This window comes from Artemia franciscana, chromosome 4, assembly GCF_032884065.1.
Source record: "Artemia franciscana chromosome 4, ASM3288406v1, whole genome shotgun sequence".
Lineage (NCBI taxonomy): Eukaryota > Metazoa > Arthropoda > Branchiopoda > Anostraca > Artemiidae > Artemia > Artemia franciscana.
Window position 1 is genome coordinate 27194877 of NC_088866.1, and position 23306 is coordinate 27218182.

The following is a 23306-nucleotide window of genomic DNA, read 5'->3' on the forward strand; positions in this document are numbered from 1 at the left end:
ATAGAAACAAAATATTCATTATAGATGTTACCACTAACGGTGATGGTATTGGAAAGAAAAAACCTCCCCTGTTACGGCGACTAAGTTCAGGTTTGTCCTTTAAATATAGAGGTGGTGGTTGTAAAGATGGCGAATGTGTGCTAACTGGTAAATTGGCTTATCCTTTACAGACAGTGTGAGTCCGTTCAAGCAACCCTTAACCGACTTACACAGTTCACACAGTTGGGTCAAATGCTATAAAGAATTAGCTTATCTCATCCATTGCAATCTTTTTTAGTTTGTGTGATCAAACTATTTAGAATTAATTGAACGGTCTTGTCATAATTTGTACAGCTCGGATAAGCGATCCGAGTAAACAACAGATAACTATAAGCCGACATCTATTCAGTTGCGTCGTTGAGGAGTGGGCAGTTGCCCCACTCCTAATAATTTGGAAATAACTATAATCGAATAAGTAGCTTTGAAACTGTTGCTCGTTTTAACCATCAAGTTTGCTGTTTAATTTGAGCAGATATTTTTTTATTTAATCCATGTTCTTTTTTAACATAAGGAAACAGGCACGTACGCAGGAATTTGTTTCGGGGGGGGGGCAAAATCTTCGGAACAGCAGATATAAAGTAGCACTTTTTTTATTTAGTAATGCAAAAAGCACGTATATCGGAAAAAACAGATTAACTTAATCTGTAGTATTGTAGTGGATGGGGGGGGGGGAGAAGGCTGAAGCCTCAAAAGTGCGTTTTAGGCTCAGGTTATGTTCATAGCGATTTAGAACCAGTGATTAATCTATTATATCCCACTGAAAGGGAAATTTAAGGGTTAACAGTGCAATATGGGTGTTGTTGGGGATAGTTCTTCTATTGCAAAAACGTAGATTTTGATGGAAAATGATAGTTTCCGAAGTTCATCCATTAAAAGCTGTACTTTATCCTGAAAAGGGGGGATAAATGCCCTAATATCAAGGATAATTCTATTTTGCTGTGGAAAGCAAACTCTCTTTACCAAAAAAAAATAACAGTACAATTGCTAATTACTTCGAAGAAGGTAAAAAGTTAGACAGAAAATGGGTTAATAATTGGGCAGTGACTTGACCGGATATTGCATGCTGTAAAATCCCCCGAAAAAGGCTTCAAACAGGTATCTAGATTCTTAATAAATGTTCTACTTTTGCCAGAAATCCCAAGAAACCATGGGTAAATTAAATATTACACAAAATTTCGGGGGGGGGGGGCTGGGCCCGAAGCCCCCCCCCCTCTGCGTACGTTGCCAGTAAGAAAAAAAAAAAAAAATAGAAGCCGATTATACTATCGTAATATGTTCCACATTAATATTTTTCCAAATTTACTGCCTTTGAAATCTTATCACCAAGTAAAAATGTAAGCCTAGTTAATTGCAAAATTTAAAAATGTTCTATGCTTCCGGTTTTGTCACATTCGCTCAGGTAAATCTTTTTCCCTGACATGTAAGGTGCTTTTACTTCCTAAAATCTATCAGTTCAAGATTAGATTCACTTTTTTTAAAACTTTCAAAAGTCTAAATGAATGCACCATTGAATATTATTGGAAAAGAAAATAAGACTTAGTTCGTTTTACAACGATTAAATAAAGAAAACAAGTTTTTTTTTTAAACTGGAAGTAAGGAGCGACATTAAAACTTAAAACGAACAGAAATTATTCCGTATATGAAAGGGGCTGTCCCCTCCTCAGTGCCTCCCTCCTTGCGCTGAAGTTTGACTTTGTCTCAATTCTACCTTTTAAAACAATATAAACTTTAGCGTAAAGAGTGAGGTGTTGAGGAGGGGACAGCCCCTTTCATATACGCTCCTTACTTTCAGTTAAAAAAAACTTTTGTTTATTTAATTTTTCTCAAAGTTTTTTAACTAATGCATGTTGGAATTTGGCTCACCGTACATAAAAAATGAAAACAAAATTGCATATTAATTTTGGCAGATTTATTCCGTATATGAACGGTTCCCCCCTCCTCAGTGCCTTGCTCTTTACGCTAAAGCTGTTAGCACTCTTAAAAAGTTTTCTCTTCTAATTAAACGGCCTCCATGTTTCAGTAAACGCTCTTAAAAAATTTGAACGAACAGTCAAACGTTAGCGTAAAGGGCAACGTATTGAGGAGGGGGCAACCTTTCATGTACAGAATAATTTCTGTCCATTTTTCAAATAATTTCGGTAAATCTAGCTCACCCCCATGAAATATACCCCCCCCCTCCTCACAGAAAACTCCTCCGTGGAAATCTCATCCAATGTAAAGTGCAACCTCCCTTCAAATTCTTTCCAGACAGTTCCATCCTCGCTGATAATCCCCCCTCCCTGTAAAATCGCTTGCGGACAATTCAGCCTGAAAAATTCAAGTTTTTTTTAATGAAAGTAAGGAGCAACATCAAAACTTAAAAACGAACAAAAATTTTTACGCATATTAGGGGGGGGGGGTTGCTCCTCCTCAACACCTCGCTCTTTACGCTAAAGTTTTTTTCTTAGTACTTTTAAAAAAGCTCCTTATTGTTCTAATTAAACGAACATAGTGTTTCGGGAGTAGGTCTTAAATAATCATGACATAAATCAAATTTTAGCGTAAAGAGCGAGATGAGGAGGAGCATCCTCCCTCCCCCCCCCATATGCGTAATAATTTCTCTTCGTTTTAAGTTTTAATGTTGCTCCTTACTTTTAGTTGAAACAAGACATGTTTTCTTTTTTATTTCTGATCATTTTTGTATAATGCCATGAAATCTGACTACACCTCCACTTAAAAATCCCTCCTCCCCATGGATTTATTCTCTAGGCAATTCAATCCTGGTGCAAATTTACCCCGGGCAATTATCCCTAACACCTCCACGTGTAAAATTGAGTCGACAAAGAGAAAGCAAGACATAAGAAGAATTTCGTATAGGAATTCTAGCAAATTCCCACAGTGCAAAATTTCTCCTGACAAATTTGCCCCCCGAAAACTTCCCTCCCTATGGAAAATTCCCCCTTCCCTGCCCAAAAAATGTATGCATACTTCCCAATAGGAAATACTATACGTAAGCAATGGACAACTTTATAACTTAAAGACCTTTCCCCGGGGGCTGTGGGGGGTCATGATATTTCCAAAGGTATTCTACCTCAACTATGCTGAGCAAAATTGATATCTTAATATTTTGATCGGACGATTTTGAGAAAAAAGGGGCGTGGAAAGGGACCTAGTTGCTCTTTGATTTTTTTGGTCACTTAAAAAGTGCACTAGAACTTTTAATTTTCGTTCAAATGAACCGTTTCCCGATATTCTAGGACCACTGGCGACACAATCATCCCTGGAAAAAAACAATTAAACACGCATCCGTGATCTTTTTTCTTGAAAAAACATACAAAATTCCACATTTTTGAATATATGACCTTGAAACCTCTACAGTAGGGTTCTCTGATATGCTGGATCTGATGGTGTGATTTATTACGATTTTATTACTTTTAAGGGGTTTTTACCCTTTTTTTGAAAATCAGGCAAATTTTCCCAGGCTCGTAACCTTTGATAGGTAAGAGTAAACTTAGTGAACCTTACATATTTGAAATTAGCATAAAAGTTGATTCTTTTGATATATCTATTGGTATAAAAATTCCGTTTTTTAGAGTTTCGGTTACTATTGAGCCGGGTCGCTCCTTACTTGCAGTTCGTTACCACGAACTGTTTGATTGTTATCAGTTTTATCGTGTAGTACTCGGAGACCGAGCTTTGCCTGTGAAGGGAATTACAGACATAAAAACGATATTCAGTGTAACCCCCCTCCGGAAATGTGAACACATTTCCACATACCCTGGTTTACACAAGGAAAACTTTTGCGTAATTATTATAGAATTTTTTTAAAAACAAAGATACAAAGGGGAAGGTAATTTTCTAACTCTAAGAGTTAATTTTCCTTTTTATTGGCATCCCTGGCAATTTTGAATTAATTTAAGGTTTCTGCCGCGACAATGCCGATAATCGTTCGTTATTTGCGGGTATTCTTTGTCAAGCAGTGCCCAAACGATAAGTTAATAATTCCATCTTTAACTTTAAGTTTCTCGAATATTTTCAAATTTGAAATACGGTTGCTATTTAAATGTGGGGAATATGTCACTATGTAATGTTACACAATCTGTGGTATTTCTTTGACTTATTATGTATCTTTACTTAGACAGCGCTATTGCGCTACCTATGATTTTTATTTCGGCTTTATGTGGCCCACTGGTAACAAGGCTATATATTAAAATAAATTGGCGAACCCATAAAGAAAATCAATCAATAAAAAATCCTAAATAATATTTTGATAAATCATATATAATAAAAGTTTAGTACAGAAAAAATAAATGTTGCTGAGTCAAAATTCATTCAGTATTGCCGGAGGTATTAGAATAGAGCTCGGTTCAACCTGTACTGGGCGTGGGGATTGGGGGAAGTGGAAGGGGGATATGTACTGCAATTTTAAAGGTGAATCTGGCTGAAATAAGCTGAGTATATACAACATTAACCTTCGCCCACCCGAAAGCTTGTTTACGCTATACTTCTCTCGTCTACAGCAGCTTATTGCTGACAATTTTAGTAAAAAGCCAAGCACCAGCACTTATATTTATTAATGCGTGTTTATTGTTTATAGTGTATTGCGTAATGTTACGCAATAATGGTGTCCCGTGAAATCTGTTCTTCCGGATTATTCCATTTAACTTACTTATTTTACATGCGAATCTGAAGTCGTAGATTCTTGCTTACTCGCAGAACGACTTCTCTTCTTCGATATTTAGTTTTTGATGTACTTTACTTAGTTCTAGTTTTTTTAATATAGGACTCCCCCGTCACTCACCTTTTTCGCGGTAACTTTTGTAATGATCACATGTACTCACTTTTAATCATAGCTTTTTGTGCTGATCCCTGGAGGTGTGCCACTTTCTACTATTACAGTGCTTTTTTTCCATTTTGAAATCATTGAACTGTTTTTTATATATGACGTCACATAACCTCCCTTATCCTGCTTTTTCTGACGTTAGCAAGTATATCCGACAACTAATCCAGACTGTTTCAAGCAGCGATCCTCCTAACCCCTAACGTTATTTGCTTTTTGTAAAAAAGTTAAGGATAAGTAATCATGGTTGTTAAATAAGTAATCTGTTATACTCGAATGCACTATATTTGTTTTGGCTAGCTCGTTTCGTTTTATCTTCCTTGACACCAGCAAATGTTTCAGAAACATAATAGAAAAGAGGAAAATTCTCTAAAAAAAAGTAGAGGCAATTTATTCTTTAGTATTGTGCCTTAAGAAAAAGAAAATATGAGTAGTTGCCCCATCTCAAAATCAAATTGTACTGATTTCTCCAATTCTGAAGCTAAGAGTAATTGTAAAAATTAATGCTACAATTGTTAAATAAAGTTAGCTTAGAAATTTCTAATTTAAGAATGTATAGGGTTATGATTTTGATTTCTCTTCTTTTTCCTATTAATCTCTCAATTTATTTAAATATCTTTATTTCTTTTCCTATTAATTTTTGATTAATCTAATATTGACTAATACTTTTTAATCAAATGCTCTCTCTGCTTGTAAAGACAAGAATGATTACGATAATTAGTGCAACAGTTAGTGGATGAAGCAGAATGAGGGATTTCTAGTTTAAGAATAGATAAGTTTTTGCCCCCCTCCCCACATTAAATAAAATTAATTTTTAATTTATATCTTTTCTTAATTTTAGAGCTCTTGAATGTTACGCTTTTGGTGGATTTTGCAAAGCAGAATGTAGGAACTTTGATGTCTGTTGTCGACTCATTGTGGTCCGTAGCTAAAGCAAATGTTCAAATTGTTTTTAACATCTTGGCAATGCTAATCACTGTCATTGCTGGAGGCGGAACTGCGATACTAAATTTCATAATTAATAGGGTGAGTAACTGCGCTGTTCTGATTAGCAGATAAGGCCGGATCAGGGGGAAGGAGATCGTGTTTGAATCCTACAACCAGAAAATATTTCTCCGACTCGTAAAAATGACAAAATGCGTATGGAACAATTTTTGGCGTGTTTTATCATAAGTCCTTTCCACCCGGAACAAAAATCCTGGATAGAGCCATGTTAGTAGGCAATATGTACTACTGTCTTGGTGCAGTCTTCTGTTAACAGGCACGATATTAGCGTCTCAGTGCCAAATGTATATTATACGAAATTCTAAAATGTGTCTTTACTTAGTCCCATGATTCCCAGTGTGGGGTGCAGGCCCCACCGATGAGGCATGGCAATATTTTGGTGGATCATGAGCAGGAGGTGCATCCTTTGTCTAACTATACTTTATATCCACAATTTTGAAAAAAACAACATTTTTCATGAGCATGAAGTCACATTCATATGCATTTAAAGAGTAAACGATACATGATAATATTGGAATAACGTCATGTATTGTATAAAAGGTTTTCTACTCAGGCAATATATTACATTAGCATAAAATATCCCTAGAGTACGACCTGGAAAAAAGCCAAGTTGGTGTAACCAATACCAATGGCCTTTTTGGCTTCCTTCAGGTGAATACGTGTAAAATTTTGAATAGCAGAATTTTAATATTACGAGGAAGGACGTCAGGATTTAGAAATACCGAAGTGGGGCATGACTCAGAATCGATTGAGAACCACTTGTTTAGGCAAATGCTTGGTGAGGCAGGTCGCTTTAATAGCCTGCAGGACAAAATACCAGGAAAGAGCACCTGAGAAGCAGTTTGACTGCAAATTCTAAAAAATACAGAACGAGGTGAATATTGAAATTAAAGGGGATAATCGTAAGAGCCTTTAGGTTTCGGAGGGAGCTAATTTCTACTCTACGAAACAACAACCATTTTTTGGGTAGTCATAACCACAAAAAAAATCCCGGGGGAGTAGCATATCTCCTGTAAGCAATCTGGTGGTTATTGCAATTTTCTTCTTTTTATTATGAAACCCAAGAACCAATATCTGGTAGTAAATGAAACTTTTCAGGATATCAAAAAGGGGTTTAATTTTATTTCTGTCCTTTTAGATTTCGCCAGTTTTTTAATTACGCTGTTGATTTCTGGATATCTTCTTAAAAACAGCAAGGACAATTCAGGACGCCAGTTGTGAGCTTTGGCAGGGTCTTTGATGAACATACTGTCAGCTGCTTGATGATTCTGAACATCTGCAATGGGGTAGAGGTGGGGCTAGTAGTCATGGAGGCTGAAACTTCCCAGGACATAAAAAATGAGCTAGGAGATCTGTTTTTTATCTTTTGGTTCGGAGAAAGACTCTTGCGATACTGTTCATGTCTTTTGATCCCTTGTTGGAAAAAGTCTTGGATGTCAAGACACCAATCACGAGCTTAGGTGGGGTCTTAAATTATCATTAGTAATGGAGGCAGAGAATTTTAAGGATGTAAAAAATAAGCTTGTGATCTGTTTCTTATATTCTGAGTCAAAGAAAGACTCTGGTGATACTGTTCCATGTCTTTAGATTTCTTGTTTGAAAAAGCGTAGATAATTCAGGACGTCAACTAGGAGTTTTGGTGGGGTCTTTGATGAAAATGCTACCAGCAGCTTGATGACTCTGAACTCCTGCAATGGAGTAGAGGTTGGGCTAGTAGTAATGAAGGCTGTCGCTCTTAGCGACATAGAAACTGAGCTTGAAGATAAGTGTCTTATCTTCTGGGTATGGGAAAGATTTTAGCGTTGCTGTCTATGTCTTCAAACTTCTTTTTGAAACAGCTGGGATTCTTCTAACGGATTTATGAGCTTTGTTGTTTCGTGCATGTAATAAATATGAGGCTAAGGCTTTGCCACATAACTGGTAAAATGTGTAGCTTGGGCAGTTTCGGGTTTCTGGGAGGGAGATGGTATACCGCCAAGGAAAGCATTTTATATTCAATAGGAGCCATTGTTAGACCCCATAAAAATCTTGCTAATGTGTGTGTAGGGTATCCTTATTGACCAAATAAGTACTGGCATAACCAGAAGTGTGCATTGAGGAAGGGCTATCCAATAAAAGATGGTATGTTGCAAGGGAAATCACGCTGTAAGGCAATTTGTTTTATAAATATATTCGCAAATTTGATGGCAGGCCGTTAAGCCTCTACAAAACAAAAATCTTAATTTGCATTTCTTCTAAATTTGCATAAGGAGAAAATGTCACTTGAATAATATTCATCAACTTCCTTCTTGAATGTCCGTAGGTTTGTGGAGCAGATTACTCTTTCTGGTAAGTTGTTCCAATGCTGAACAACTCGGTTGCCGAAAGTCCATCGGCCCATGTCCTTGTAAAAACGTTCCATACTCACTTTGTACTGATGTCCTCGGAGATGATTTTTATTGAACTGCACGATTCTCTGGGCTGGTACGTTATCATAGGCTCCATTGCAGAGCTTGTACATTTCAATAAGATCACCACGATGGAATCTATAGGCGAGGGTTGGGATTTCAAGCTTTCTAAGCTGCTCTTCGTAGGGAAGGAAACGTAACCTGGGAGAGAATTTAGTTATCCTCCTCTGAACATTTTCGAGAGCATCTATGTCCTTGTTGTAGTATGGTCTTGTAGAACAATGTCCATACTCAAGAATCGGGCGGACAAGGGACTTATAGAGCGTAGCAAGCATTTTGTCGTCCTCGCACGAGAAGTTTCTTCTGATCATACCAGCAACTTTGGAAGCCTTCTTGACGACAGCTTCATAGTGGCTACTGAAGTTCAGTTCAGAATCCACTAAGATGCCTAGGTCTCTTTCTTCTCTACTAAGAGTGAGTGCAGCGGAACCGAGAAAGTATGAGGACGAAAAGTTTTGTGGACCCAGAGTGAGGATATGACTTTTCTGGGTATTGATTTCCATGATCCACTTCTTCATCCAGTCATCGATTCGTTGGAGATCCGCCTGCAGGTGGTGAATGTCTTCACATGACGAGATGACGCGATAGAGCTTTGTGTCGTCCGCGTAGAGAAGGATGTCAGATTTGATGCCCTCAACTAGGTCGTTGATGTAGAGATTAAACAGAAGGGGGCCGAGAATTGACCCCTGGGGTACTCAGCTAAGAACTTCTTCTTCGGTATTACTGAGACAACCTTCTACGCACACAACTTGCTTTCTGCCAGTTAAGAAGTCCGTAATCCATTGAAGAAGACTGAATGAGGACCCGGATGAGGAGAGACCGTATTTCCTGAGCTTCTTGACGAGACGCTTATGGGGAACTTTGTCAAAGGCTTTCTTGAGATCCAAGTATATGAGATCAATCTGGAACCCCTTGTCGATGTTTTTCTTTCAATCATCTGTGGCACAAAGCAGTTGGATCTCTGCAGATCGTTCCTTAAGAAAACCAAACTGCTTTTCGGTAAGTATTTTTCTCGTTTTAAGTGTTCTAGGGTGTGGTCTGCAATGAGAGACTCAAGTACTTTACACGTAATACAAGTGAGGCTTATCGGTCTGTAGTTTGATGGGTCTTCTCGTTTCTCACCTTTGTATATTGGGACGACAATAGCTTTTTTCCAAATAGCGGGAAGCTCACCGAGTTCAAGAGACTTCTGTAAATGTAGACTAGTGGCTCTGTTATTACCGTTGCAAGTTCTTTGAGCAGTTTTGGATGTAGATTTTCTGGGACTGTGGACTTGCTTGGGTTAAGTTCTCTGAGTTTTTTTAGAACATCGCTATGTTTGATCTCTATCGGTCTTATCAATTCGCTTATACCCTGAATTGGTTCCTCGCGGGTAAAGTGGTCTTCGTTCTCAGGTTCCTGAGTAAAAACAGAAGAGAACTGGCTGTTGAGAAAATTTGCCTTGTCCGTGGGGTCGTGTACCAGCTTTTGTTTCACGGGATCGTAAAGAGATGAGACTCCACCTTTGTTTTTCCTTTTGCTGTTCACGTATTTCCAGAAACTTTTTGGGTTTTCTTTCAAGGAGAAAGCTAATTTACGTTCTCTAAGCTTTCCTTCTCTTCTTGTTGCTTTTCGAACCCTGTTGCGGAGCCTCTTGAATGTTTTCTCTCGGTCGTTACTTTGTCGATTACTTTTGTAGTCTCTCCATGCTTTTTGTTTTGCTTTAATCAGTTCAGTATTGGCTTTAGGTAATGCAACACGGGTGTATTTATTGTGCATAGGAATAAATTGTTCTTCCATTGAGGCTACAATCTTAGTGAACCTTGTGTAAATGGTGTCTAACGACTCGAACCCACTGAATTCTTCAATCCAGTTGACATCCGAAAGCTCTCTTCTCATAGCAACGTAATCTCCCTTGTAGTAGTTACGTTTCGGTGCCACACGTGTCCTCAAAACCTCCGTTTCCAAGCTAAACACAATTACCGAGTGATCCGATTTACCAATTGGTGACAACTGCTTAATATCTGATACCAGGTTTCCATCGCTTACCAGTAACAAATCGAGGATACTTGGTGTGTCAGATCCCCGCATCCTTGTTGGCTCAGATATTAGCTGCTCTAGAAAGTGTTCGTTAATAACGTCCAGGAATTTACTCGTCAAGCTTGCGGTAGATTCCATGGTGTATCGCCTATTCCAGTCTATCTTAGGGAGATTGAAATCTCCTATAATAGCAAGCTTTTGGTTGGTGTTCTTAGCGAATGCTGCTATTTGCGAGAACAGAGCTTCGTCGGATGTGTTAGTGTTGTTTGGGCTACGATAACAGATCCCAAGAACAGTGTCGCTGGTCGTTTTAGACTTAATGCAGATCCACAGACTTTCTTTGGGCTCAATTGTGTCGGTTGACCTCGATATTGGATGCACGTTGATGCCTTTTCGACAATAGCAGACTATCCCTCTACCTGTATTCTCTTCCAGATTTTGCTCATACAGATAATAATCTTCGATACTGAGCTCTGTGACGGTAGGTAAGTATCTGTAGTTTTTTGGTTTAACTTCTACTATTGCCACAATATCCGGATTTTCCAGTTTGATAACCTGCTTTGCTTCCTCCATTTTGTTTAAGAGAGAGTCAGCGTTGAAATAGAGGCATTTTATTTTTTTTTTCGGATTCATTTGTATGGTTTGGGCCTTTTCCTCGTCAATTTTGGGGCTGTTGTTGGCTGGGACCATTTGATGGTCTCGCTTGTTGTCTCATTCTCTGGTTCTCGTTGGACCTAGAATTGGTGCTTCCAGTAACATTAGAGCGTTGCTGTGCTTGCTGACCTTGGCTCAACTTTGCTCGACGCTGTTGTGCCAGTTGTGCCCTTTGCATTGGTGTTCGATCAGGGTTTATGTTTTGTTGGCACTTGGCTGACTTGACTCAGATTTTCATTTATATTTCGGATTTTTCCATCTACTGGAAAAAAATTGATCATTATTTAAAGAAAGTCTAGGTATGGATATCTAAAACTAATTTAAAAGGTATTTTGTGTCTTAACTTCCATTTTTGATGTGCTTTTTTCCCTGTTTTTTTCATTTCTGTAAGAGCCAACAGACGGAACTTGATTCTGTTTATTTATTTGATGTGACTCCATTTCTTCAACTCTGAAGTCTTTTTTTTCTGCAAGCCTTATATGCTGCTTTAGTTTTGTTTCTGTCTTTGTTTTTTTCTTTTTAATAAACGAAAAAAAATAACATTAAAAAAAAACTCATACACTGTATCTGAATTGTAGTCTCGACAGCCAGTTTTGGTAGGGAAAATAACTGGAAAAAGACGAGTATTTATAACGATGCATAATATAAATATACTATTCGTCTCTGCCAAACCTTGTAGATTTTTTTTAGCTTAGTGTTCAGTTTTTTGTGTATAGTTTAGTGGGTGTTTTGGTTTGTTTTGTTTTTTGCTGTTTTTTCTTGTCGGATTTCTTTGCGCTCCATTAGTTAATGCTTGTAAGAATTGGTTTGGTTTTCTATGTTTGAGTTTAATTTTTGTCATTCATTGATTTATTTTTATGTATTAAAGGCTAATTATCAATAAGCAATTGCTTCTTTTTATTGCCACTCAAAGTAACTGTTCGCCTAGACAGCATTTTAGCTAGCTTTAGCAAAAACGCTTTCTGGAAAATTTGGACAATATAAAAAAAAGTATCAACTTTCAATGTTTACCCTATTCAGCGCTATAAGTCATTAAAAAGCAGAAAGCAGGAATATCAAGTAAAGAAGAACCAGCAGTACACCCCGAAAACTAAAGGAGTTGGAGTCGAATTACGTTTCAGTCTAGAGGAGGGATCCAACTTCAACAGCGCTAGAACTCTTAGATTTGGAGGCGGGATCGGTATGTAATAATTCACCGACCCCACAAGTTAAGAAAAACTGTGTCAAAACTTATAATTTTTGCTTAAGTGACAAATATGCCTTTCTGATAGTCCCCCTCCTAATGAAGTGGGTTAAACCCTGCTTGAAAACGAATCCTGGCTACATATCAGGTTGGTTTGCTGAAACTGTAAAAAAATAAAACATGGAAATTTTGGTGTTTTTACCATGTGCTGACATATTATTTTTTAATTGACTTGTCTCAAATTATATACTGAATGTTGACTTATTTAAACTTAATCATTTTCCATTTGGTTTTAGATTATCTTTATGACTGCCTTGTTTTATCTACTTTCATCGTCTGGAAAGACCTACAAACCTGTTGAGCTGATAACATCAGTTAGTCCTGGAACTGGCTTAACGTAAGTAGCTTTGAAGCAGCTAGTGGTGGTGACGTTAAGTGAGTAGTACGAGACAGAATGAATACGGAGTTCCCTCTAACCACTTTCCAGAGCTATACAAAATATCAAATGAAGTAATAAAACTGAAATTCGCTAAAATTTGTAAGTTCATGAAAATTTGGGTGGGGAGGGGCTTTGCAAATAATTTTTCATTTTTTATTGGTGATCTTGGTTCAGTATCCTCATTTTGGCCGAAATTTTTTAGGGTGAGAGGCATAAAAAAGAAAAAAAACAACAACAGAACAAAAAGAGCTTTCCAAAATATCAGATGACATAATAAAACTGAAATTTACAAAAAAAATTATCAGTTCATGGAAATTGGGGGGGGGGGGGGGCTTGCAAATAATTTTTCATTTTTTATTGGGCGATCTTGGCTCAGTATCCTCATATTAGCCAAAACTTTGGAGGATGAGAGGCATAAAAAAAGAAAAAAAAACAACCAAACAAAAATCCTATCTTTCATTATTGCGTCTGTTGTGGAGTTACATGCAAAGAGTGGTGAATCAAATTCACCACATTGGATATTTCATTATACGCCAGTTTATATGGTTTTAAATGTATCCAGAAATACATATTTATTTTCATTGTTCACACTAGCTCAATTTTCTTTATTCTCTGCACTGACAATTTTAGTTAGAATTGTCCTCAGTGCTAAAAAAAAAATAAGAAAGAGGAAAAAAACAAAGAAAACAAAACAACAAAATCTAACCGTCTTAAGTGAACTCTACGAGAGGAGAAAAGACACTGAATAAAACAACAAAAACCAACTTGAAATCAATGAAAGAGAAGTTACCAATTCGATTGAATAATTATCCTTTGCCTTGCAACAGATTTCGCCTGTCTACAATTTCGGTTTTAGAGTCTTTTAATATTAAGTTGTTATAAATTGGGCTTAAGGAAATATCTCCCGTGTCTCTATTTATAGCCAAATTTCTATTTATATTTTTTTTCTCAATTGCCTCTTTAAAATATTGCGGTTGGCCATTTACAGTAGGTATTAAAGTTGCCCCTTCAAAAAGAACTAAATTATCAGGATTTTCGTATATATGCTGGGCCAGAGCGGAATCAAAGTTGTCATTTTTATTTTCAAATCTCAGGGACTTATTTCTGGAAGTTTTGTGTTCATGCAATCGTTCCCCTAGTTGTTGATGGGTCCTGCCAACGTAAAATTTTCCACATGAACACGGGACTCTGTAGACACCACAACCTAGTATAGGGCTCGTTTTATCCTTTCCTGAGTTGAAAAAATGTTCAACTTTTTGTTTAGTTTCGAAAGAAACAGAGAGGTTTCTTTCGATTTTTTTTCCAAGTTTGTCGCTGAGTTTCGAGACGTATTGTAATGTAGTGAAAGTTATGTTTTCAATGAGATTGATTAGGTAGCCATTCCAGAATAGAATATCTTTAACGTAATCCAACTCGGTTTTTACATGATCATGTGAACATATTTTTAGAACCCTGTTGACTAAACAAATTATTACCCCTTTTTTACACAAGGGGGGTGATTTGACGAGAAATGTAGATACCAATCATTATGGATCGGTTTTCTATATATAGAAAATTCAACGCTAAAAGTATTTTTTATAATTAAAACATCCAAGAAAGGGAGCTTTCCTGAATTCCTCCAGTTCTATTTTGAATTGAAGGTTTGAATCAAAAAAGTTCAAATGTGACAATAATTTAAGACAACCTGTCCGCATATGTAATGAAAACCGAAATTGTAGATAGGCGAAATCTGTTGCAAGGCAAAGAATACTTATTCAATCTAATTGGTAACTTCTCTTTCATTGATTGAGACTGACAAGTCAAAATGACACGTAATCATTGCCAAGCCTTTTCTTTGTTGCCAGAGGGTCGCCCAATTCACTTCTTAATGTTAACTGAAAGAGTTCCATAAATGAAGTGTTGACTGGAATATATTAAAGGCGCTTTAAATTGTAGTGGTCAATGTGTTCATGAGTGGTTTTTCGTTCAAGAATACGTAAAAGGGGGACATTGCTATTACCAACTCTCGATGTTTCGACAAAGGATGCGTAAAGAAATATACAATTGTCTAATGAGAAGCCAGAGCGATAGTCTGCAAAAATGACACGTTCCATCCCACTGATGCTTCCAGTGCTTCGACCATTGATTATATTTTGTTTAAAACAAAGAACATCTCTCAGATTATCATTGATAATAACCTTCTCATCGTCAAGGGGCGAACTAATGTAAATCTTGGCGTGTTTCATTAAATAGTAAAAGTTGAATGCACCATTCTTATGAGCATAGATTCTTCTAGTGATAGCACGACACAATTCAGTCATACTACCATATTCCTTGTATGCTAATTTGATGAATGGATATTCGCCCGAGTTAATTGATATTATCCATTTCTCACTTAGGAGTGGCCAATCATGAGGTCTAACTTTAATCTCATATGTACGATCTTTTCTCAGGATATTATATGCATTCTTAAGAATACAATCAACAAGAGCAACTTTATACTTTTCCTCGTTGAATTTGATGGTGGGGGAGAGCTTTGTCCTAAAACCGCTTGTTTTATTCAAATCGTCATAGAGTGGGTCAGAAACATTGGATATGAATGTCACATAAAAATCATTAGGTATTGTGAACATCTTCAGCGGCAATCCGAAAATCTCAATCAGAGTTGTATCCTAGCCAGCGAACAAGCAACTATCTCTTACCATTGCGATTTCGACTCTTTAATATATTTTCAATTTGATACATTCCAGTGTTTATGAATTTTTGTAATTCATAATTATAAAAAACCAAGAATTTCACCATCTTTCATATCACGTAGACGATACGTTAAAGGTTAAGTGTCTAAGACTGTTGGCACTATAAAAAGTCCAGTGGATCACAAGTAATTCCCCTTTTCAAAAATATTTGTAGTTCGATTGATTCGAATTGTATCACAAACAATAAATTTTCTCTTCACAATCTTTTCATTGGAATATTTTTCAAAAAAAAATATCATGTGTTTTGTTACTGTGATTAACCTCAGGAGGACTATGATTCGACAGCGATCTATGAGGGCGTTGATTGTAAATCAATATAATTTTTTTTTCTTGGATAAATGCAGCAGTATTTTTCAATGTGCATTATCTTGAACTTAAAAGTCGAATAGTTCCATTTAAACGTTCAGCCAGTGCCGCCTTTATAGGACAATGACTATGATAGTGTATTGTATTATATTTCAATTAAACCTTTTTTACATGTGGATTAACAAATTCACTGCCTCGATCTGTTTGAATTTTTTTAAAGAATAACTTATGAGAAAAAATATCGTAATCTTGATCAATTTATTAACAATGAAACAATTGCCGATGATGAAAAATTAAGTTTGCTTCAAAGTGCCCTTCGACGTGTCGACAAGCATAAACCTTACTGTGAAAAACCAATCAAAGTAAATGTCATTGATCACCCTCCAACTTCTGAAAGTTCTAAAACTTTGAGAGCGCCAAAACAAGAAGAAGATTTATCTAAAGTTACATCAAGTATTGTAGACCTAATGCCTCATTCGTATTGTGAGCAAAGTAAAAGACACCTGACTTACCTTGCTGAAAATGAACATTTACACGTCTTATCTTCTATATATCAAACAGTTCGTGATAACGAACTGTAGTAAGAAGCGGCCCGGCTCAATAGTAAACAAATTCTCTGTGAGTAAACAATAGTCAATAGTAATTTTGATACTAATAGTTACATCAAAAGAATCGCATTTTAATGCTGAATTCAAATGAAGAAGTTTAAACTTCTTCAGAAAAGAAGTTTCAACTTCATCTTGGTTAAAGTAGTCTACAGCAAAACTAAATTTATTTTCTTATTATTCTACATTTTGTTGCTTGGGAGAGAAAGAGGGGGGAGGGCTGCATGTCAACCATGGTTTGGTCCTTGTTTTCACTGACCTATGTTATTAAATTTGTTATGCTCTTATGTATTTATTCTTATTATTTATATTCTTATTATTATTTCATCGAGCAACACTATCAGGATTTTTATTAATTATTATCATTTATGTGCTTATTTTTTTATTATTATTCTCATATTCTTATTATTTGTTTTCTTATGTATTTATTCTTATTATTACCTCATTGGAAAGTTTTATCATGATTTTGATTGATTTTGAGTCTATTGATTTCCTAAGTCCATTGATTTCCGAGGTCGAATGATTTCCTAAGTGCTGAAATTAGCAATTCCATTCCGGGTTTTAGATTTTCTTGAATACAGAAACTAGTAAACTGCTGCTCGGGTTTTACATCGGCGTGGGTCCGAGTCTGATACAGAAGGATAACTCAAGTTTTAGCGTTTTAATTGTTTTCCGACTCTATTTTATCTAAAGGCTAGTATTCTAAAGGGCTGGTTTAACCAGTATCATAAAAATTATTCCATCCATCTTTTAAAGACTGTGACCGCGTGCCATTTCTATTAGACTAGCCTGTAACTCAGAATATGGACTGTTGGCAACAGTGTGTTGCTCGTCTTTAAAGTCATTTGAAGTTTTGTACAGATAGATGATTCACATTATGACTTTTTTTTATGAAGTGCATTAGAAACTTGTAGTTATAGGTATATTATTTTCTTATACATTTTTATCAATAATGTGTGAGGGATTCTTTGGCGAAACGTTCTCTTTTATAGTTTTTAGCTCTTAAGATCATTAACGATTTTTTTTTCATCCAAAAGGCTTGGAATTGCAATTGAAGAAGCAATTAACACTGTTTGCTTAGCTTCTTTGAAGATGGCTCTGTTTTATGGTCTTTGGACTTGGCTTATTCACACGTTCTTCAAGTCGGGATTGGTCATCATACCATCTGGTAATTAGCCGCTTTTGTAATTAAATTAAATAAACAATTTTTCATGAACTTAGGGCTTATGCATGTCTTTAGTTCGACAAAAAACGAGAATTTTGATACCATTCGATTGCCTCTTTTCAGCTTTATCCATCCACCATATTATATTTCTTTAATTCGTTTCGCCTTCTTGCAGATTGGAGAATACATTGAAACATGCAAAACAGGTAAATTTCTCAGTTTTTGAACGAAATTTAGGTTATTCTCTTAGAAAGCTGTAGGCTTTTTCCAAAATCGCATGTTTCATAGTAATATAAACATTACAACTCAAGATATATTTATTGTATTTTTTTTAGGTGTAATTATAACTAGGAGGCTTATCAGCTTATTTGGAGTTTTTTTTTTATTTATTTTAAGGGGAAGAACTTCGTCTTAATACTAAAACATATTTATTACATAGATATTGAAATCGGAAAAATTAAGAGATGCTTAAGGGTCATATTTTGAGCCACCCCTCCCCATACGTTGCTTGCACAAAAGTTCATCCAAATTAAACAAAAATGATTAAGGCGAATTAAACCGACAAGCGAATTTAATTCCTTAGAAAAGAAACCCAACTTTTGTCTCATGTGGTATCGTCCTTTTTTTTCATTTTTTAGTTTTGGCCGCAATTTTGAGTTTCTTTCAATTGGTTTGAATTACTTTGAAAAGAGGATTTCTTAGAATTGTAAATCGACTCAAAGCTGAAAATACTTATTCAATTCAAATTCAAAAGATTTTATTGTCAAATGCCTTGTACGGCTATGCCGATCAGAGGCAATTCTTGTCGCATAAAATGATAAGGCTCTAAACATATACTAATCCTTGCCGTAGCCATCGTCATACAAATTTATACGCAACTGAACAAAAATTTTTAACTAAATAATGAAACTCGACATAAACAGAGTCAAACTAAAACCTAAAATATTTAAAATCCAAATCTTCTAAATTCTACATTTCTAAAAATTTAACAAATATATACGCAATTGAGAAAAAAAAACTTCCTGAAAAAAAAACTTTCCAAAAAAAATTACAATCAACATCGGATAAAAACAATAATAAACTAAAAGTAATTTATATAAAAAATTATTTACGAGGGAGTGTATCATTTAAAACCTCGACGAACATGGGAACGAATCGCTGAAAGATGGTTGTTCACAGTGGAAACGTATATGGTATTTACGCAGGATATTTTTTTGGGGGGGGGGGGGGGGGCAGAAAATTTCTCCATGATAGAAGAAATATGAATTGTATGACATTTTTTGAATTTGTCGTAAAGTTCTAAAACACCTTAGATTGAAATCCTGGATTGCTTTAGATCTTTTAAAGATCTTAAAAATCATACATATATATACATATACATATACATATATATATATATATATATATATATATATATATATATATATATATATATATATATATATATATATATATATATATATATATATATATATCTATATATATAAAAATAAGTTGTCTGTCTGTCTGTCTGTGGATCAGGTGACGTCATGTTTCTGTGTCGACTGACGTCATGTTTTCGACTGACGAAATTACGAAATTACATTGGGACACAAATGACGACCAGGACACCGGCACATAGGGAATATAAATGACGACCGGGACACTCAAAGAGAAAGCGACCGGGACACAAGGAATGTTCAATTAGCAATCACCATCAACAAAACACCGTCAACAAACCATCACAAATGACGACCGGGACACAGGGAGTATAAATGACGACCAGGACATAAGTAAAAAAAAACTAAAAAAAAAGGTAAAAACTATAAAAAACTAAAAAGAAAAAAAAAACTAAAAACTAATAAAAAAACTAAAAAAGCTAAAAAACTAAAAAATAAAAAAAACTAAAAAAAGGAAACAAAAAGAAAAATAAAGGAGAAAAACAAAACTAAAAAAATAAAAATAAAAAAAACTGAAAAGAAAAAAGAAAAAAAAACTAAAAAAACTAAAAAATGTAAAAACCAAAAAAAAACTAAAAAGAAAAAAAGGGGAAAAATACAAAAATTTATTTCATCATTTACCATTTCAAAAACGAATGTATATACAGACTGGGACACCGGAATACAAATGACGACCGGGACACAGGGAATATAAATGACGACCGGGACACAGGGACACAACTACAACGGGGACGCCGGGGGGCACAGGGGGATATATAAATGACGATGGGGACACAGAGAATGTTCGATTAGCAATCACCATCAACAAAGCTCAAGGGCAATCATTAGAATCATGAGGTATAACTAAAAAAAAGGCAGAAAACTAAAACCTAAAAAAAAGACCAATTCAAAAACGAATGTATATACAGACTGGGACACCGGGACACGAATGACGACCGGGACACCGGGACACAAGGAATATCAATGACGCCCGGGACCCTCAAAGAGAATTCACAGACTGGGACACCGGGACATAAATGACGACCGGAACACATGGAATATAAATGACGACCGGGACACCGGGGGGCACACGGGGATATATAAATGACGACGGCGACACAGGGAATCGTCGATTAGCAATCACCATCAACAAAGCTCAAGGGCAATCATTAGAATCATGAGGTATAAATCTGAATACGGATTGTTTTCCCATGGACCATTATATGTTGCATGTTCAAGAGTCGGTAAACCTGACAATCTATTTATATGCACAGACAATGGGACAGCAAAGAATGTTGTATATTCGCAAGTTTTACGTAGTTAAAAACATATATATATATATATATATATATATATATATATATATATATATATATATATATATATATATATATATATATATATATATATATCTATATTCACAGGTGGGACATAGGGACACAACTACAATGGCGCGTAACTAATATGGCGCGTAACGACTTACGCGCGCGGGGGGGCTTGGGGGGCGTGAAGCGCCCCCACCAACTAGGTGTTGGTTGGTTTTTTTCATAGGCATGTATTTTGGGGGTGATACCTGACGCGGGGATGCCATGGATATTCTGTGGTAGCCAAAACACTGTGCTGGGTAGAGAATTTAGAGTGGCGAAACCCTATATAGGCCAGTGTATTCTCCTGATGAGCCCTTATGTTGGGTGTTGCCTCTGAATTATTTGTCTATACTATTTTTTCTATTGTTCGGTAAATGACGACTTATACTTATTGACGACATGACTGCCTGTCCATGGACTATTCTTTATGGTTGATTGTGTGTGGCTATGCTGTTTGACCTATGTGATTGTATGGATGAGTAGGGTTAAGGCCTCATTCAAGTGCTGGTCTATATTAGTCACTAATTTAGGAAAACAGTCTTCCTATTCTCCTTCTGTCTCTTTTTTTTTTTTTTTTTTTTTTTTTTTTTTTTTTTTTTTTTTTTTTTTTTTTTTTTTTTTTTTTTTTTTTTTTTTGTGTTTGTGCTGTAGCATTGGTGATTTCTCTTTTCATGATATATATATATATATATATATATATATATATATATATATATATATATATATATATATATATATATATATATATATATATAGTAAACCTCCATTCCATAAAGTTTAATCGTACTTTTATCTTATGGCTTATCTTCTTTTATTTTACAGTTTTAGCTGCAATTTTGAGTGCCGTGCCAGTGTTGGGTCACTATTGGGCAGCTCTTCCTGCAGCTATTGAATTATGGCTAGTTCAGGATCGAGCAACAGATGCAATCTTATTGGCTCTCTTCCAATTTTTGCCTTTGACATATGTAGACACTGCCATCTATAGAGAAATCAAAGGGTATTGTATTTATTAGTTAATGAACTAACTGACGAACCTTGTCTAACAAATTCACCTATCCAAACTGTTTATCAGTTTGAGTTTTGTTTGTTCATCATAAAATAAAACGCAATATAAGCAATATCAATTCGCCTTTAATTTCAATGCTTTTTTCATCTTTTTTTTCTTTTGTTTACTTCCTTGCTCTTTTTTAGGTATACGCAAAGAATCCATATTTTACTACCCTGATCTTTTTTCAGCTTTTCTTTTTTACTTTCGTGCTGTTTTTGAAAGTACGCACTATGAATTCGTAGTTTACTTCCCTGCGCTTTTTGTTAAAGTATACACTATGAGCCTATGTTTTAAAAATATACACTCTAAACTCATATTTTACTTCCTGCTCTTTTTTATTTTTATTTTTCTCATTCCTGTTTTTTTTTAGCATACACTATTAAATCATATTTTACATCCCCTTTTTTTACTTTTTTTTGTTTACTTCCCTGCTTTTTTTTAGCTTACACTATGATTTCATATTTTACTCCTCAGGCTCTTTTTTTAGTTCAGTATTTTTTTTACTTTCCTGCTCTTTTTTTCAAGTATTCATTATGAATTTATGTTTTATTTCTCTGCTCTTTCTTTTCGGCCTTTTCGCTCCTCACTCCGGTCGCTTCGCTTGCAAAGCTGCTTGTATCTTTTACCCTCGTGTTGCCTAATCATGACGTTATTCTAAGTAGATTTTTTTTCTTCTTTTTGCAAAGATTTTTTTTTAGTGTCTGTAGAGTCTTTAATGATTGACGTAGTGCTAAGATTTGTCTAATTTGTATATTTCTAGTTTGTCTATTTTTAGTTTGTATAGTTTAGCAGTTTTCCAGTGTACACGCAGCAAACGCATATAGATAGATAGAAAATAATCTATATAATACCATAAGAATATATTGAATAAACGAAATGTTTCACTTTCAGACAAATCAATAGTTTTTATGTTATTATAAATAATAAACATAATATATTATGTTTATTATTTACTATACGTAAAAAATAAAAATGCTCTAACGCTATAAATGTGAAGATTATACAAATACAAATCTAGGTCTTTTTTGAAAAAGACGTAATTAGATTTGACCTGAAAATTTTCAGTTTTTTTTTGAATAGTTTAGCTGTTTTGCATTATAGGCACTCAAGCATATTTGATTTCAAATATGTAGATAAGTAAACAGATAGATATAAATGATCTATACAGTAAAAAATTATAGATGAATGCACCAAATTTTTCACTTTCAAAAAAGTTAACAATTTTTTCTTTGTTATGTACTAGATCTGGTATAGACTAAATATATAAACTTGATATAGAATTATAGGAATGAAAATTTATAAATAAAAATTAGAGCCTAGACCATCAGTAAAATATGTAATTAGATTTGAAATAAACTATTAATTAAAGTACACAAATTCAATAGACATATTATGAAAAATATTTAAACCTGTAAAAAAAGGCCTAAATATCCTTCGCAAGTTAAAATCTTATTCATAAATGATATGTTCGATCTCAATGATGAGATGTTCAATCTTGCTACAGCTGCCTACCCAAATTTCAGGGTCTTTTGCACCTGATGTCCGTGTAACTCAATCCATTTAAATTAACGCTCGTTCAACACAGCCCCCATTTTCATTACAATGGGCTGTGCTTTGCTTTGTAACAGGTTTCAGCTTCATTAAATAGGTTCAGAAAGTAAATCAAAAGTCAGAATATGCTTATTAAGTATCGTGTTTGAAATTAATCTAAATACGTTCTAAGACCACTCTGGCTGTCCATGACGCGTGACAAACAAGAAAAAAAATCACAAACAAATAGTAAAATTTGACAGCCGAGAAAATGAGGGTAAAGTCAGCCGTTGGACAGCAAAGAAGCAAAAATGACAAAAGCATTTTTGTCAAAGAAAGAAGAAAAAACTAACCTTTTCAAGTAAACTCGAATAGAGCAGAAGAATACTGTATTGAATCGAACCGAAGGACCATGCCAGAATAAACCAAAGACCATTCATCAGTTAAACCAAAGACCATTCATCAGTTAGCATAGAGATGAGAGATTATGTAAGTTATGAGTGTCATATTTTTTTTTAATAAACCCA

At 35.2% G+C, this 23306-nt stretch overlaps 1 protein-coding gene across 3 annotated transcripts in view; it reads left to right on the plus strand.

Annotated features, from left to right (window-relative positions):
* LOC136026233 (transmembrane protein 245-like) overlaps positions 1–23306 on the plus strand; it is a 136060-nt gene that overhangs the window by 98998 nt on the left and 13756 nt on the right. For 2 of the 3 annotated variants that reach the window (XM_065702576.1, XM_065702578.1), the window contains exons 10-14: positions 25–90; positions 5700–5884; positions 12463–12563; positions 17289–17419; positions 21024–21198. In XM_065702576.1, the coding sequence (XP_065558648.1) occupies positions 25–90; positions 5700–5884; positions 12463–12563; positions 17289–17419; positions 21024–21198 (658 nt within the window). The remainder of the gene's footprint in view (positions 1–24; positions 91–5699; positions 5885–12462; positions 12564–17288; positions 17420–21023; positions 21199–23306) is intronic. The other variant, XM_065702579.1, reaches the window with a different exon arrangement.